The 18205-nt window shown below is 32.9% G+C and overlaps 1 protein-coding gene across 1 annotated transcript; it reads right to left on the reverse strand.

The window, feature by feature from the left end:
• Positions 1–2131: 2131 nt before the first annotated feature.
• On the reverse strand, positions 2132–5844 carry LOC139511871 (uncharacterized). Its single transcript, XM_071299001.1, has 2 exons — positions 5785–5844; positions 2132–3938 (listed from the first exon to the last, which is right to left on the reverse strand). Exon 2 carries the CDS (start codon positions 3500–3502, stop codon positions 2246–2248), a length of 1257 nt encoding a protein of 418 aa, XP_071155102.1. The 5' UTR covers positions 3503–3938; positions 5785–5844; the 3' UTR covers positions 2132–2245.
• Positions 5845–18205: the final 12361 nt, after the last annotated feature.

Here is an 18205-nt window from a genome sequence, read left to right on the forward strand (position 1 = left end):
ATATGTGACTATTTGATACAAACTATGAAGATGAAAGTCTGTTAGAAAATTATTTTTATCCTGTGACCAGTCAATTATTGGCAAATATAAGATACAAACATGTACATGTACACAAATTCACGTTTACCTTATTTGTAAGGTTACCGATAAAGCCTACTGGGGGTATCCTAAATTCGCTAAATAAATACAGACTTTGTGTTTCAAATATTTGCTGTTACAAAACTTGTAGTTAAGAAATATATCATCCTCGTCCAGTGCTTGGCCTTGACCGACTTTGACTTTACTTCGTAGTCCTGTTTGGTTTATCAAGAGAGATATTTATTTTTTTCAATGTTTTTTACTAAATATTTTTGTTAAGAGCATTACTGTAGAGATATTATCGTCAAAATGCTTATCTGGTGCAGCAAAAATTGTATTGCTAATGTTATCAGACTGAATTAAATTCGCTCCTCGGAATCTGTAGTTTATTGAAATACGTTTTCATGTGATACTTGCACCTACGCATGTTAGGCAAAAAAATTATTTTTCGAATTTAAAACCATTGAAATAGGGTCCATGTTTCAAACTCTTTTAGATCATTTTTTAGTAGCAATAAACAAAAGAACTATGTCAATTGGACATGCTTTGATACTATTTATGCACTTGAATTTTTACTTGATAACATTTTTGTTCGCTTTGGAGATTCCGTATATCGTCAAGTTATTGGAATTCCAATGGGGACTAACTGTGCACCACTTATTGCGGACCTGTTTTTGTATTGTTATGAGTTACAATTTATGACTAAAATTAGCAAAGACCCATCAAAACAACATTTGATACAAAAATTTAACAATACTTTTAGATATTTGGATGATATATTGGCTCTAAATAATGACGACTTCAGTATGTATACTAAAGAAATTTATCCTGTAGAACTTACTTTAAATAAAGCTAATGATAACAATGACCACTGCCCTTTCCTCGATCTTGATATCTATATCATAAACGGGAAGCTTAATACAAAAATTTATGATAAAAGAGATGATTTTTCATTTCCTATTGTTAATTATCCATTTTTAGATGGTGACGTTCCCTTGTCACCATCTTATGGTGTTTATATATCTCAACTTGTACGATTCGCTCGTGTATGTAACAATGTATTAGATTTTAGCGAGAGAAATTTATGTATTACTGAAAAATTATTACACCAGGGTTTTCGATATCACAAACTGGTCAAAACATTTACTAAATTTTATCACCGGTATAAGGAAATAATTCGTAAATATAACTCAACATGCAGACATCTTATACGTTCAGGTATTTCACATCCAAAATTTTATGGAAATATTCTTTATAAAGCACAAAAATGTCAGTATTCTCCTCAGAAACTAACAAAACCTTTAAATAGACTTATTAAAAGGGGATATAGTTACGATACTGTTGTCAGGTCATTAAAGATTGCATATTTTGGCTTTAACATTGATTCACTGATAGGGTCTTTGCATCGGAACTAAACACATTTATTTCTAAAAAAAAACAGTTGTTGGCATGACACGGGTTATGTTCTTCTCATATATTTTATGATAGTATGATACTAAACCCCTAACGGGAGGGATTGTACCTGATATTCATATGATGAAGACATAATCTTTCAATCAGTTTAATTGAGGTCTGGAGCTGGCATGTCAGTTAACTGCTAGTAGTCTGTTGTTATTTATGTATTATTGTCATTTTATTTATTTTCTTTTGTTACATCTTTTGACATCAGACTCGGACTTCTCTTGAACTGAATTTTAATGTGCGTATTGTTATTCTTTTACTTTTCTACATTGGCTAGAGGTATAGGGGGAGGGTTGAGATCTCATAAACATGTTTAACCCCGCCGCAATTTTGCGCCTGTCCCAAGTCAGGAGCCTCTGGCCTTTGTTAGTCTTGTATGATTTTAATTTTTAGTTTCTTGTGTATAATTCGGAGTTTAGTATGACGTCCATTATCACTGTACTATTATGCATATTTTAGGGGCCAGCTGAAGGACACCTACGGGTGCGGGAATTCTCGCTACATTGAAGACCCATTGGTTGCCTTCGGCTGTTGTTTGCTCTATGGTCGGGTGGTTGTCGCTTTGACATATTCACCATTTCCTTTCTCAATTTTATGTATTCGTCTTTTGAAAAATTTATAATATAGGATGATTCAAATAGTGTACACAGTGTCAAGCAATCCATAACACACAGATAAGTTCGTCCTTATGGTGTACACATGTATTTTACGACTCTTGGTACAATGCGACTCTTCCTTGTTCGTAGCTTAAACAGGCACTTTTATTTTCTTTGCTGTAATACATTGCTATCGGATTCTCAAGTCCATCACGATCAGTAAGTAAGATCTTGCTGTCCTTCCCGTCGCATGTAATTACTGTCAGGTTGTGAGACTGTCCACCAACAACAAAAACATTCTGATTACTATCTACTGATATACCTCGCGGTTGAGAAATAGACCGATCTTTGAAAACCCAGATTTCTTCTCCAGTTATATTACAGCAGTGAACTGTATTATTTCCCACGTCTGTATAATATATTCTGCTGCTTGACGTTGTTAAATAAAACACATTTGAAACTGCTATATCTATTGTATTTAATGTCTTCCCGTCCAAGTCCATCACTACTATGCCTTGTTGAAATACACGGACAAACAACTTTCGATCCAGGTAGGATATTCCCCAACAGTAATTACTACATCGTATTTTCTTCCTGTCACTAGTATTTTTAGTGTTTATGATCTCTAGGTAGCAAGAGCGTCCATATGTAACAGCAATACAGTCAGTATACGTATCTACTAATGTAAGACTATGCGGTTTATCAGAGACATGAATGTCGCGAATATGGTTTCCATTGTTATTGTATTCCATTAATTTTCCAGATGCATAGTCTGCAATTATAATTCGGTCGTCATGTAATACAATGCAGCCAGTGATTGCATGTTCTGATCCTTTGATATCAAACTTCTGTTTCAATTTCAGATTGACATTTTGAATACTTTGCGATAATCCGTGGATCTGTATCTGAGCCTGGTCGATCTTTGCATCTTTTAATTGTAGATTTGTCATGGTTTCAATGACTTTGATTTCTCCAAACCGTTTCACTTCCTTCATCAAGGAACATATCATGTGATGTATCTCTATTTCCATTCTGCTTTTCGTGAAAACTTTTGTTTTAGCTTTGAGCGGTCCAATATGTTTACTTACTGACTGGTTTAATTGACGCGTTCCTAGAAACACCTGTAAGTCAGATGCAAAACGTTTCATTTGAAGTGTCTGCTCTTTCAGTTTTTCTACCTCTTTCTCCATTTGCCTCATTTGATTAAGAATTTTCACGATTTTAGATTTACAGTTTTCATGCTTAGATTGCAAATCTAGAAGCAGTTTTCTCTCAAGCTTATCCAAGAATTCATTTACATTCTTTCGTGTGTCTGTTATTGTTTTACGTATTGTTTTTTCATCTTGATTCACATTTTTTAACGCCATTTCTTGGTCTTTGATACAGTGCTTCACGTTGTCTATCGTTGCTGAGATAGTTCCTTCTAAGTCTAAGAGTGAAGTTGATTGTTTTGCGTTTTTTGATGCGTCATCAATGGAGATAACATCAGAAGAGGAACATGATTTATGGTCCGAAAGAATACAGACTACTCATACCGCAATATCGTGCTTTTTGCAGTATAGATCGAGCTTTTTACCATGAATCTCACAGTTCAGACTTACTGAAATGTTTTCTATTTGACGATAATCCTCAATAGAAATCATCTGGTGATCCCTCGTAACTTTCATAGATTTGTGGTATTTTTCACATTCTCCACAGAATCCCTCCTCACATATGGTACACCATTTCTTTGCATTTTTCGAGATGTCTTCATATGCACATGAACCACACGATAGATTCAGTTTAGATGCCATGTTATTTTTCCTGATCAAATATAAGATGTGTTAAGTAAATTAGAAGATCTAGAATTCATTGAGGTCAATTTTGATATAATTGGTTGCTGGTGGATGATTGCTGTAACCTATATCTTGACGGCCAGTTTTTATTTGGTGAGAAGTTCATATTTAGATAATTGATTTGTGGTTTTCGAGAATATATCCTATAATAGCACTGAATAAATGGTATGTGCCGAACAACTTTTCTGGATTACCCAACATTTAGACAGCATAGAGTCAAATATGCGAAAGGCATGTGTGGCTCATATGTAACAAAACACGCAAAGAGCAACATGCACAAAGTGTGGGATGTTTAATGCATGATATTTTTTTTTATCTAAGATAGATGATTTGCAGGTCCTATGTATTTTTTGGCTATGAACTATCTGTTAGTGACTGCGAGGAAGATCGGTTCTGTACTTTGTGTCGTCGTGTTGTAAAGGAGGTATACATATCCTGCTATGTTAAATCTGTGTTTTTGTTAGATATGTTTCTGCTTTGCTTCGATCTGATTAGTTTTTATATTATTTTGTAATGTTGTGATGTCCCAGGTTAACGTTATTGGAGGGTTGCGCGCTCACAAACATGTGTAACCCCAATCTTTATGTGCTTAACCCAAGTCAGATGCATGTAGTTAAGTGGTTGGTTTTGTAAAATTGTTTTGTTATAAATTAGGCCGTAGGTTTTCTTAAGTGCATATTTCTCATGCTGTAACCTTTTAGATCTTACTATACGATGAGGTTTTTTCTCGTTGTTGAAGGTCGTACAGCTATCTATACTTAAATCCACTTCATTTGTATATTTGTTTAAAAGTTTGACTTTTTCGAATTGCAGTTTCACAATCTCTTCATGCTTTATTTCGATGAAAAATGAAATTAGCACATTATGTGATTTCATCCATTTTGCAAATAACACAAATACATTTTTAAATATACGATTGTTGTTTTAATACAATATCAGATCAGTATGGTCACCGATATTGTTTTACTGTTGCATTTGTCGACTTATTTATAAGAAGAACTACTTTTCTTTATTTCTTGTTTCATTAGTTTTCCGATAGATACTGACTGTTGAGAAATGAGCATGTTTTTTTTCTAAATTATTTTTTCAAACAATTGTTTCATATTCATTCTCGACTCGTATGGGTGTTAAGCCTAGCATGTTGTGTAGACGATTATTTGTTATTAAAGAGCTATGTTGTTTTCTAGGTTTTCTTTTGTTTTTTGTTTTCGTTTTTTGTTTTCAGGTTCACTGACATGGACGTATACCCTCATTTCTTTTTATATATACTTGAAAAAGCAAGATGTCCCTAAATAATGTTTATCTCATGCTACATTTGTAGTTTATCAAGCTATTTTAAAACTCTACAGAAATGGAAGTAATTGCTCAACTTAACAATGTATATAATAAAGGTGTAAGGAATTATTCCATTACGATACGATTACGATATGAATGGGGACATATAGTTTGGAACTGCACCTCCTTAATATTGGGTTTGGACATCCCCCTTTTTTTAATTGCTTGATCTGCCTATGCAGCTCCTACCGCATCTCGGATTAACAGAGACCCTACTGCCCAACCTTGTGTATTATAAAGCAAGTGACCAAAACAGCAAATCTCTATCAAATAATGATAACAGTTCTGTTAGTTTCTGTTATGAAAATATGTTGACACTGTCACCAATTTCAGTACACATTTGAATGGAACCGTAGTTTCGTCAGATTTAGCAGATAATTTCAGCATATCATCAAATGAATACCAAATAATTCTTTTACGGCACGTTAAACTATAACCCTTTAAGTACAAAGACAATGATATTGAAGGGATAAGCTTACCGTGGTCGATCGTGTTATGACTCTGTGTTATTGTACTGGAAAATAAACAAGGAAGCTAGTTTATAACATTTTTGGTTTCACTTTGTTATTTAAAAATCTTATTCAAAATATGTTTGATGATATATTATAACCGTTATTTACTGTGAATATAAACTACAACAGCAACAGGAAAACTTACGATACTATTTCCCCAACGTTCGTTTCTATCGTCAGTCACCCTTATAAATCACATGACCTGTTTGTGTAGATATTTAAAATGTGAAAGACGCGGGTAAATTTGAAAATTAAGGGGAAAAAACGTTTGACATATGTATCCGTTAATCACATAAAAGTTCTTTAACGTAGAGTTCATGAAGTTATATCCCACATTAAAAGTGATGAAAAATGAAATACAAATCCAAGAATGATCGTATTACGGGGTGTAGATGTGGGTTTACAGAATAGAGAATTATGAACCAAAAAATAAAGAATGCTAAACTATAAAGAAAAGAGAACAGTGAGCCAAAATTATAACAAATTGAATAATACATATATGGAGCGTCCCCTATAGACAGACCCTCATATGCTGTTAACAATAAAGATAGACAATGTCGAAGTTTCTGATTCGGGGAAAGGTCCATTAACGCATGACGTTGATGAACTGTGTTTATTGCATGAAAGCGACATATATTTTCTACATTATAAACAAACACGAAACGAACGCACTCTTAAATAAACAGTTTAGTCAAATATAAAGAATAAATATAAACAGAACTCAAAAAATAAACGAAGCAAAATTTTTAAGAAAATGACAGATAAAAAAAATAAAAAGAGGAGAGAACCACTTTCAAGAAAAAACAATGCTATTAAAAGAGGTACGTAATAAAAAAAACAAATGAGAAAATCGTAATATATTGTAACATTACAAACCTACAGTTATAATCTGTAATCTGATGACTAAAAAGTGTCTCATTGTAAATTGATATACCCATGATCTCTGGTTAGTATACGTAAATTTGGTAACATCTCTCACAGCTGTATGCATTTCTTAATCTTAAGTCTTTCCTCCTGTTAGAGTTTTAGATGATTTTTAGTATTTGAGTTCTTAAAATGTTTATTTCAACTAGAAGATACCGTACATTTGTACACACCATACGATATTGTCATGTAGAAGAGATGATTCCAGCTTTCTCCATTTAAGATGATGTTTAGTATTTGACTGAGTTCTTAAAGTGTTCATTTCAACTAGAAGATATCGTACATTTGTACACACCATACGATATTGGCATCATTGTCATGTAGAAGAGTTGATTCTAGCTTTCTCCATTTTTATGCCCCACCTACGATAGTAGAGGGGCATTATTTTTTCTGGTCTGTGGCTCCGTTCGTTCGTCCGTCCGTCCGTCCGTCCGTCCGTTCGTTCGTTCGTTCGTTCGTTCGTCCCGCTTCAGGTTAAAGTTTTTGGTCAAGGTAGTTTTTGATGAAATTGAAGTCCAATCAACTTGAAACTTAGTACACATGTTCCCTATAGTATAATCTTTCTAATTTTAATGCCAAATTAGATATATACCCAATTTCAAAGTCCATAAAACATGGAAAATGATAGTGCGAGTGGAGCATCCGTGTACTTTGGACACATTCTTGTTTTTTATCATTTACCCTTATTATTTTTGTTAATTGTTGTTATTTTATCTATATAGACTGCAAACATGGTATGATGATGCACATGCGCCTGGTAGATTGTTTGAAAAACCGGGGATCAATTAAAAAAATCATTAAAACAGATAACAACAACACTCAAAATTAAACCACAGACAATTGTATAAAAATGTAGAGTTAAATCGAATGCTGGACTGAAGTGGTCATATGTTCGTTAGTCTGAATAGCAGAAACAACACCCAAAGATAGAGCAATAAAAAGAACGATGCAAAATCAATATAGGGAGGCGACAAAAGCTCTATTTGATACAACAAGTGAGAAAGCAAAAAACCTACAATTTCCATGTGAGGAAAATGGAGCACATTTCAATTGATTAAAATACGGAAAATTTTATATTTGAATTTTCAAAATAAGCACTATAAAGAGACTAATATTTAAAGAGAATAGACAAAAAGAAAGAGGGGACTATGAAGGGGAAATAACTAGGTCGGAAAAAGAACAGGCTAAATAAATGCTGCTACAAGGCAGCACTCGCACCCGCAAAGTTGAAAGGGATTAATATAAGTTGCGATAACTTGTTTCCATATCCACTATAAATAAAGATGTTTAAACTAACTATGTCGGATTTAACATATTTTGTAATATTGCGTTTAGATTCTTGTGTTATTTGAGAGGAATAAAATGGATACAATAATGTAATATAATATGTATTTGAGATTTTATACATAATCTGTGTATAATACTGAAAATAAGATTAAATATCCAAATGGTTTAATCTTTCTTTGCATGCAACATTTACAGATTTATATTAACGCTTTGTTCTTAAATAGGGAAAACAATAATAGTGTGACACAATGTAATAGTATATAGTTAATCTCAAATCAGAAAGAATAATTCACGAAACTTTCAAGTACTGGCGTACTAAATTATAATCCTGGTACTTTTGATAACTAATTTCAAATAATCCTTAAAAAGTTTTTTAAATATTGTACACCAAAACGAATAAATAGTTAAAAAGAATATTGTTGTTTACAAAAGTCAAAGAGTTTCTAACATCCAGAATGCTTTATAACGAATTCGCCATCATTCATACGATTGGTGATAGTTATATAAAAACTTGCATAACGTCCAGTGACAAATATTTCATGCAAATGCAGGAGGAGTAAATTAAAATTTAATGCACTAGATGGTTTACGAATATCTTATTCGTTTAAAATAATCCTACATTTTGGCTGCCCTTATTTTGCAATTTAAGTAAACTGTCAACTAAAAACTTCATACAGTTTCTCTTTACTGAACAACAGTAATCCACAAAAGTAATCCAAATGTGGAAGAATATACGAATTGTAAAATAGAATTTAAATCATCAGAGAATTCTAAATTGTCTTCTTTGAGCGGTCGGACCACACAAAGACAGAACTTGACTCGCACTCTTCAAAAAAAGACTGCATTTCTCCATATAAGGTGGAAGAATTAAAATGTTGAATTTATTGAAGTACAAATTGAAATGGTTGTGTCTATAAGAAACATTTGATGAATCCGCCAATTAAGTTTAAAAAGACTGCTATTGGTTGAATATTGAAATAGAATCAGTATCCTGTTTAAATACACATTATCAATGTCTCATACCCTGTATATAAATATTAAATTTATAAAAGTTCCAGTTGTATGAGTAGTAAGCCGGACAAACATTGATGATTATAAGTTTGTAATTTGTTTGTCATTATATATGCATATACCATGTACACGATGTACAGAGTAAGAACTATCTTATGAAGCGCGAAACAATTATTTTTAATCTATTTATAAGAAAAAAGTTGGTTTTTTATTAATTTTAAAACTGTTAAGATAGATACGAAGTACTTAAACTTTTGATTTACAGTAAACCAACACCTGAACGTCAAAAAAAGCAGACAGAGTTATAATAAGATGTGGTATGAGTGCCAATAAAACAACTTTCCATCCAAGCCATGATTTGTAAAGGTACACCATTATTATATGTCAAAGTACGCTTTCAACAGGGAGCCTTGTCTCACACCGAAAGGCAAGCTTAAAAGGTCAAAACAATGACTAGTTTAAAGCCAACCAAACACGAAAACCAGCGCTAATCATTAAAACAACGGGAAACAAGAAACACTTATGAAACACATCCACAAACGACAACAACTGAACACTAGGTTCATATGCATGTCCAGATACGGGATTTTCTCGCTATGCTGAAAACACATTGGTGGCCTTCGACAGTTTTTCTGCTCTTTGGTCGGGTTGTTGTCTCTTTGACACATTCCCCATTTCAATGACACATTCTTCAGTTCCATTCTCAATTTTATATAACTTCAACTTGAAACTATAGTCAACAACCCGTCGCCTTTCCATGGTGGGAAGTATTCAGAAAATTTACTTATTCACAGAAAATATAGATTTGTAGTCCAGAGAAAGTGTTTATCTGCAAGCCAAAGATATTGTACATAATTGTCCGGTTAGGGCTGATTTTGGCCTCAAAATTCAGGTTCATCTGACGAATGATTTTGGACACTTTTTAAACAATTAGGTGTCTATTTCAGTTGATTCAATAAGTTTTTTGGGAAAGATTTTAACTTATTCAATCATTTAAAACGCTCCAATTTAAGCTTTAATGTGAAAAATCTATCAAATATGCCCAAATTATTTTTTTTCAGATGTTTTTTGTCCATATTGAAAGTGGCCACAACCGTGTTCATCTTCAACCTTATGTATAATCTTTAAATACAACTTACATTTCAATATTAAGGATGAACACAAATGCGGCCACTTTCATTTTAGACAAAACCCAGTCAAACATTTAACTAAAATGCTAGAAGTATGAAGATTTCAGTAATTTAGCATGACTTAATGATGCCATTACCCGATATATGTGCATTGTATTATCAAAAACAGCCCATATTTATGTAGCAGAAGCATTCTCCTTTCCAATAAATAACTAAATAACTGCTATATTTTGGGGCCAAAAAGGGGTCTTACTGAACCTACTCCTTTGTTTTAATGGAGTTCGTTGGTCCAACACTTTGACTAAAGCTCGTATGACGTTCATAACATTTTAATAGATATTAACATTGCCCTGTTGTCAAATGTGTATACAAATTTAACACAATTTACAGAAATAACTAAATTTAATATATGTAGCAGTTTGACAAACAACAATTTTGATTTTTGAGAAGCTTGTTTTATCTCAACTCAAATTATGTTATTCGAACGTTTATTTGATTTTAAAAGAGTTAATTTCCTTGTAGCAATTTTTCAAGAGGAATATTTTATCAGACGTTTTATGCAAAATATCTATCTTCTTTAATAAGATTCTAAGACCCTTGAATTGATTGTTAATAATTAAAACGATTTCAAATGTGATGAATTTGAAATACAATCAGGTTTCTCTTTTTGATAAGAAAATCAAACAAAGGTCATTTTGGAAATTTAAGTCCTTAAAGATAATCAACTGTGTACTACATTTGGTCTTTAGGGAGCTACCATTTGATTTTTATGGGGGGGGGGGGGGGGGGGGGGGGGCTAGGATGAAAAATGTTGTCCTGCATTTTTTTTAGCTGTAATCTCTGTCCTGCCTTTTTATTTTTCACTCTGTTCGGTCCTGCCTTTTTTTTTTTAGTTTATCCTGACTTTTTTTTACCTAAATTGTCGTCCTGACTTTTTTTTTGTAAGTGTCTCATCCTGCCTTTTTTTTACTCAAAACTCCTGTCCTGCCTATTTTTTTCAAATTTCATCCTAGCCCCCCCCCCCCCCCATAAAAATCAAATGGTAGCTCCCTTAACCTTTTTCTATTCCAATGTCACTGGTTAGACTTTTGTGGACGAAACACGGGGCTGGTGTAACATAATTATAAAATTTCGGCTATTTTGATAACCGTTACAAAATTGTATAAAAACATTATAGATAATTTAATTTTTTGTAAATGAAACGAAAAGCAATTACGCCTTTGGCCATATAACCATTTAGGACACTGTTTTAATCTTAATTTATATTATTTATAGTTGAAACTGTCCTACACTTTTATACTGATACTACGTCATTGAGTTTGATGAGTATGAACACGGTAGTGATAAGATTTTCAAAACAACAAGAACTATTTACTTTGCCTTTAGAAAATATTACGCATGTTTTCTTACACATTTTGTCAAAATTTTACCGAATGACCGCCTACTTGTAGTTATTTTTGGTAACACGCCACTCGATGGCTGCGATTTTTTATCGTGTAAAGAAAAAAATGCGTAAAAATACAATTCAGTTCTAAACAGCTAGTCCTACTCTATTCTAAAATTACCATGCAAAACATTGACAGCATAATTTGAAGTTCATGTCCAATTGAAAGATAATTGAATCTTTTGTTTATGTAAATCAGAAATAAAAGTTTTGCGTCTGCAATTTTATGATGAAGATTGTTTTGGTGATCAATGTATTGATTTTAAGAAATAGATTTGAAATTGCTTAATTTGTTAGATTCATCAGCGAAAATTAAAATGAACGATATTTATTATAGTACTATACTTTACACGTAATATCTATTGAAATAGCGAAGATGCCCCGCCTAACCAATGCCTTGAGTGCAATATGTAGGACTATTCAGAAATTGAACAAATGCAGAATCACAATCATATATTATGAAAATAATGATGAAAAGAAAAAAAAGACTTACAGATACATCGACTGAAAAGTCTATGATAAATTTTAGAAACTGTTACATTAGACATTTTAAAGATAGTAAACATGCGGTATGGGTTTCCTCATTGTTGAAGGCCGTACGTTGAGCTATAGTTGTTAATTTATGTGTCATTTGGTTTAGCAATCATACTACATCTTAATTCTTTTTATACATCATTATAGTTGCTATCTAAGGTTGTATACAACTCCTTTAAGCTTTGCTTGCCTCCAAACTGTTATATTTCATTTGGTAAGTTTTTACAAAATGACCCATACAATTCATTTTGGGGGAAATGTGTGGTTGCCTCATTGCCATCCTTTAAGACTAGAAACCCAAACTAATCTGATAAAATCGCTTGACGTCAAAACAATCCGACCAGTGACATGTGATGATCAGAAACTGATAGACAGGGTCCCTGTCCTTTTTCTGTTTGGCTCTGACAGGAATATGACAACAAAGGTATCTGAGATACCCGTATGTTGCAAGGGAGAGGATCACTCCAGCCTACAGAAACCGATAGCTCTTCAATAACACCTGAATTTTTCGCAAACGTTTTGATGGGTTGGTGTTGCTCAGTCTTTAATGTTCTATGAAATATTTTGCAATTGTTGTTGTCCTTTTATCTTTAACTATTTTTGGCAACTGTGTTGTCTGTTTTTTACTGGACTTTGGATTTTTCAATGACCTCTTGATATCTTCTCCTTGGTTGATTGATTGTTGGGGTTTAACGTTAATTTTACGTGCCGTTTTTGGGGCTATTTCGTTGCGGTAAGTTTTTGTTGGTGGAGGATGCCGCATTGGCCGGAGAAAACCACCGACCTTCGATAGGAAAACTGACAATCCTAATATTGATTCACTTATAGGGTCTTTGGATCGGAACTAAACACATTTATTCAAAACCAGTTGTTGGCATGACACGGGTAATGTTCTTCTCATATATGTTATGATGGTATGATACTAAACCCCTAACGGGAAGGATTGTGGCTGATGTTCATATGATGAAATCATAATCTTTCAGTCAGTTTAATTGAAGTCTGGAGCTGGCATGTCAGTTAACTGCTAGTAGTCTGTTGTTATTTATGTATTATTGTCATTTTGTTTATTTTCTTTGGTTACATCTTCTGACATCAGACTCGGACTTCTCTTGAACTGAATTTTTATGTGCGTATTGTTATGCGTTTACTTTTCTACATTGGCTAGAGGTTTAGGGGGAGGGTTGAGATCTCACAAACAAGTTTAACCCCGCCGCATTTTTGCGCCTGTCCCAAGTCAGGAGCCTCTGGCCTTTGTTAGTCTTGTATTATTTTAATTTTAGTTTCTTGTGTACAATTTGGAAATTAGTATGGCGTTCATTATCACTGAACTAGTATATATTTGTTTAGGGGCCAGTTGAAGGACGCCTCCGGGTGCGGGAATTTCTCGCTACATTGAAGACCTGTTGGTGACCTTCTGCTGTTGTTTTTTTCTATGGTCGGGTTTTTGTCTCTTTGGCACATTCCTCATTTCCATTCTCAATTTTATTTTAATTGTTTTTGCGCCATGTGGCAATGTAGTGTAAGGACAACGTACTAGAATAATGTTTCCGGATAGACCTAAATAACAAGATGGATACAATCTATAGCCTTGCGAGTCCACCTTGACGTAAAAATAAAGATATGTCTTATTTACCGATAAGAGTTATGCGTGATTGTTATACAAATGAAAACAAAATGTTAATGAAAACCTAAACGGTAAATAAAAACAAGAGGCTCTCAAGAGCCTGAATCGCTCACCTGAATTTTTTTGGTTTAATCTCTCATCAATGATTATTTTGGCTTTTCAATTTATTTAAATGTTCTTTGAATCGTCCTATTTTCTTCAAAAGCAAAAAAAAATCATTTTCTCCTATGTTCTATTTTAGCCATAGGAGCTATGTTTCTTGACATACAAGGAAATGAAATATAAAATTTATACTAGATACTCTGAAACTCTGAAACTCATTTAGCATAAGTTTGGCTGAAATTGATACAGCAGTTTCATAAGAGAAGATTTTTTAAAGTAAGTCAACATGGTGAACAAATTGTGAAAAAAGTCTTTAAAGGGCAATAACTCCTAAAGAGGTCAATTGACAATTTTGGTCAAATTGACTTATTTGTAGATCTTACTTTGCTGATCATATTTGCTGTTTACAGTTTATCTTTATCTATAATAATATTCAAGATAATGACCAAAAACTGCAAAATTTCCTTAAAATTACCAATTAAGTGGCAGCAACCCAACAATTGGATGTTTAATTCATCTGAAAATTTCAGGGCTGATAGATATTGACCTAATGAACATTTTTACTCCATGTCAGATTTGCTCTTAATGCTTTCGTTTTTGAGATATAAGCCAAAAACTGCATTTGACCCCTATGTTCTATTTTAAGTAACGGCGGCCATGTTTTTTGACTGATCAAAAATCAAAGCACACACTATGTGCAGGATAATCTAAGGAACAACCATGCTAAGTTTTAACCAAATCCATTCAGTAGTTTCAGAGGAGAAGATTTTTTAAAGTTAGCAAATATGATGAACAAATTGTGAAAAATTGTCATTAAAGGACAATAACCCCTTAAGGGGTCAATTGACAATTTTGGTCAAATTAACTTATTTGTAGATCTTACTTTGCTGATCTTTTTTGCTGTTTACAGTTTATCTTTATCTATAATAATATTCAAGATAATGACCAAAAACTGCAAAATTTCCTTAAAATTACCAATTAAGTGGCAGCAACCCAACGATGGTTTGTTTGATTCATCTGAAAATTTCAGGGCTGATAGATCTTGACCTAATGAACATTTTTACTCCATGTCAGATTTGCTCTAAATGCTTTCGTTTTTGAGATATAAGCCAAAAACTGCACTTGACCCCTATGTTCTATTTTAAGTAACGGCGGCCATGTTTTTTGACGGATCAAAAATCAAAGCACACACTTTGTGCAGGATAATCTAAGGAACAATCATGCTAAGTTTTAACCAAATCCATTCAGTAGTTTCAGAGGAGAAGATTTTTTAAAGTTAGCAAATATGATGAACAAATTGTGAAAAATTGTCATTAAAGGACAATAACCCCTTAAGGGGTCAATTGACAATTTTGGTCATATTGACTTATTTGTAGATCTTACTTTGCTGATCTTTTTTGCTGTTTACAGTTTATCTTTATCTATAATAATATTCAAGATAATGACCAAAAACTGCAAAATTTCCTTAAAATTACCAATTAAGTGGCAGCAACCCAACAATGGTTTGTTTGATTCATCTGAAAATTTCAGGGCTGATAGATCTTGACCTAATGAACATTTTTACCCCATGTCAGATTTGCTCTAAATGCTTTCGTTTTTGAGATATAAGCCAAAAACTGCATTTGACCCCTATGTTCTATTTTAAGTAACGGCGGCCATGTTTTTTGACGGATCAAAAATTGAAGCGCACATTTTGTGCAGGATATACTAAGGAACAATCATGTTAAGTTTCATTCAAATCCATTCAGTAGTTTCAGAGGAGAAGATGTTTGAAAAATTGTTAACGACGACAGACGACGACGACGACGACGACGACGACGACGTCGACGACGACGGACGCCAAGTGATGAGAAAAGCTCACATGGCCTTTTAGGCCAGGTGAGCTAAAAATGGCTATAATGTATGTAACACAAGGAGGAAACTTGACATAGACATTAAACCAAAACGACCTGTGTTTTCAAAAAAACTGACTGTAGTATTTAAATAACAATAAAACGCAATGAAAATAGTGAGAAAAACATCATTCCTGTTATTTGATGTCTTTTCATTTGTACAAATGGACAAGATTATTGAGTAAATGTTTCGCAATGTATAACCTTTTATTAAGTGGTTGTCGTTGGTTCCTGACCTCATTTTTTTCATAAACAACAGCAAAAATAAAACATAATAGGTGACACGAAATCCACCAAATATTTTGGGGGAATTCAGGTCCCCGAAAAGGTCTAATATTCCTGCTCGACTAGACTAAGTGACTAGGCATTTTATAGAATGAATTAAAACTAAAAACAGCGTATGATCGCTTCTTGAGTAATTAACTTACATGTGCATGGAATGTGACTCAAAATTTTACAGACTCAGTTGTCTTCCTTTCATCAGAATAAAATGCACCTAATAACTTGTTTAACGATTGTTTCGTCATTGCATCGTGTCTAAATTAATGTCTTGTTTCTTAATTTCAACTTAGAATTTAAAAGTAATGGTCTAAGTGTTACATTTGACAGCAAGACCGAAAAGATAACGGTTAACAGATAAATAGGAAATAATGAAAATACTCATTTATAGACGTATACAATTGATAATGATATAAGAATTGAATTTGAAAAAGGTTGGCGAAATTTAATTTCAACTGACAAGTAATGGTATTTTGGTTATTATGTAACATTATGATGATACTGCATAAACTGAGGAATGCAACTGCAAATACTAATGCTGCTCTACTTGACCATGCTGACATATTTTGATCATCTCCTTGGATTCATATCTAACAATTAGTGTTACAGGTTTCCAAACTGATGCAATTCATTTGTTATTCCATTTATAACAGCTGATATATATTCACACCAAATTCTAAATTATGGTTAGCAATGGAAAATAGTCATATATCGAAGAAGGACAGACGACACTGCTATAAAAAGATAAACTGAAAACATTGGTCCACAAAACACAAACATAAAAGTTTGAAACATCATTCAAATATAAACAAGAAAACAACGGCAGTTTCACTAAGGTCTCAAAAACACAATAACATGTAATATCCATGAGAGTCCAGTTAGTGTCATAATCAAGACATAAAAAGCTCACCCTTCCCGAACCCCGTTCTTCAAAACTTGTGAATGTAATATTCTTCCTTTTTTGAGCTTGCACATAGCTTTTATCCGTCTTTCGCGTTTGACTTTTTTTTTTATTGAATAACAACCTGGAATTCAAACTGGTTTTCTGTTAATATTCACTTTGGTTTTGTGACTGAGTGTATCGTTGACCACTCAAGGTGGCAATATCACAAGTCAACTTACAATGTTGCATCTTTGTTCACTGGGTTTTTTCTTTTTTTAATATTTTTTTTAATTTTGTGTATTGCTCTCGAGTTATCAGCCTGCACTGGTAATACACAACATTTCAAACTGTTGCTGCTTTAGTCAGAAATTGATTATTCACAGCAATAATTCTTATTTCTTAAGGAATGTTATTTGAAATAGAAGAAAATTCTAAAATTCTAGAAACAGTTTGAAGCCTAGTTCTTAACGATTCTCGCGTTTTTCACAATTACTTGAGAATCTTTTTTTATCATAACTCATACTAACAAATGTAATGAGCAAATTGTTACTCGTGTTTTTTCCCCGGATCTCGTGCACAATAGTGTTTTGGTAATGGTTTGTATTTTTAAATAACCAGAGCACTATCAATAAAACAATTTTAATGTCAAATAAATTAAATATTAAACAACAAAATATGGAAGTTATTATCAATTTTATATAGACAAGAGAAATAACGAATACAATTAAATACCACAAATAGTTACTTTTTAAGAACATTTGTAACGAACTCATAGCCCTTTTGAAGTAAAGAGTTGTTATGTTGTAATTTTGCAAAAATAAGAAAAATCGATGAAATATGTCTTTGTGAGATAAATTCGCATGAAGTATTGCCTCGTCACTTCCATTCTGACTTCTATGCATGTTTTTGAAATTAGCTTCATTTCAAGTTTAATTTAAAATACATTCTAAAACTGTATATAACAAAGGAAAATGTTTACAAAATACATTGTTTTTTATGTGTAGTAATGGTCTAACTTGTTTCTCAGTTTGAACAAACAAATTATCAATGCCTAATGACGGGAAAATATAACAAAATTCCTGCTTGTGATGAAAACCGGTAAAATATCACAACCAGTTTACTTCCGCTCACTCTAATTACATCTTCGATAGTCTTGCTAAATGTTCAAATCATTTTGTAAAAAATTATACGCCAAGTTAAAGCAGATATGATTTACACCAATGGTTCTCCAACTAAACATCACAACGTTCGGTTAAGATTCCCCGATTGGATTGTCGC

This window comes from Mytilus edulis, chromosome 2 (genome assembly GCF_963676685.1).
Source record: "Mytilus edulis chromosome 2, xbMytEdul2.2, whole genome shotgun sequence".
Classification (NCBI taxonomy): Eukaryota; Metazoa; Mollusca; class Bivalvia; order Mytilida; family Mytilidae; genus Mytilus; species Mytilus edulis.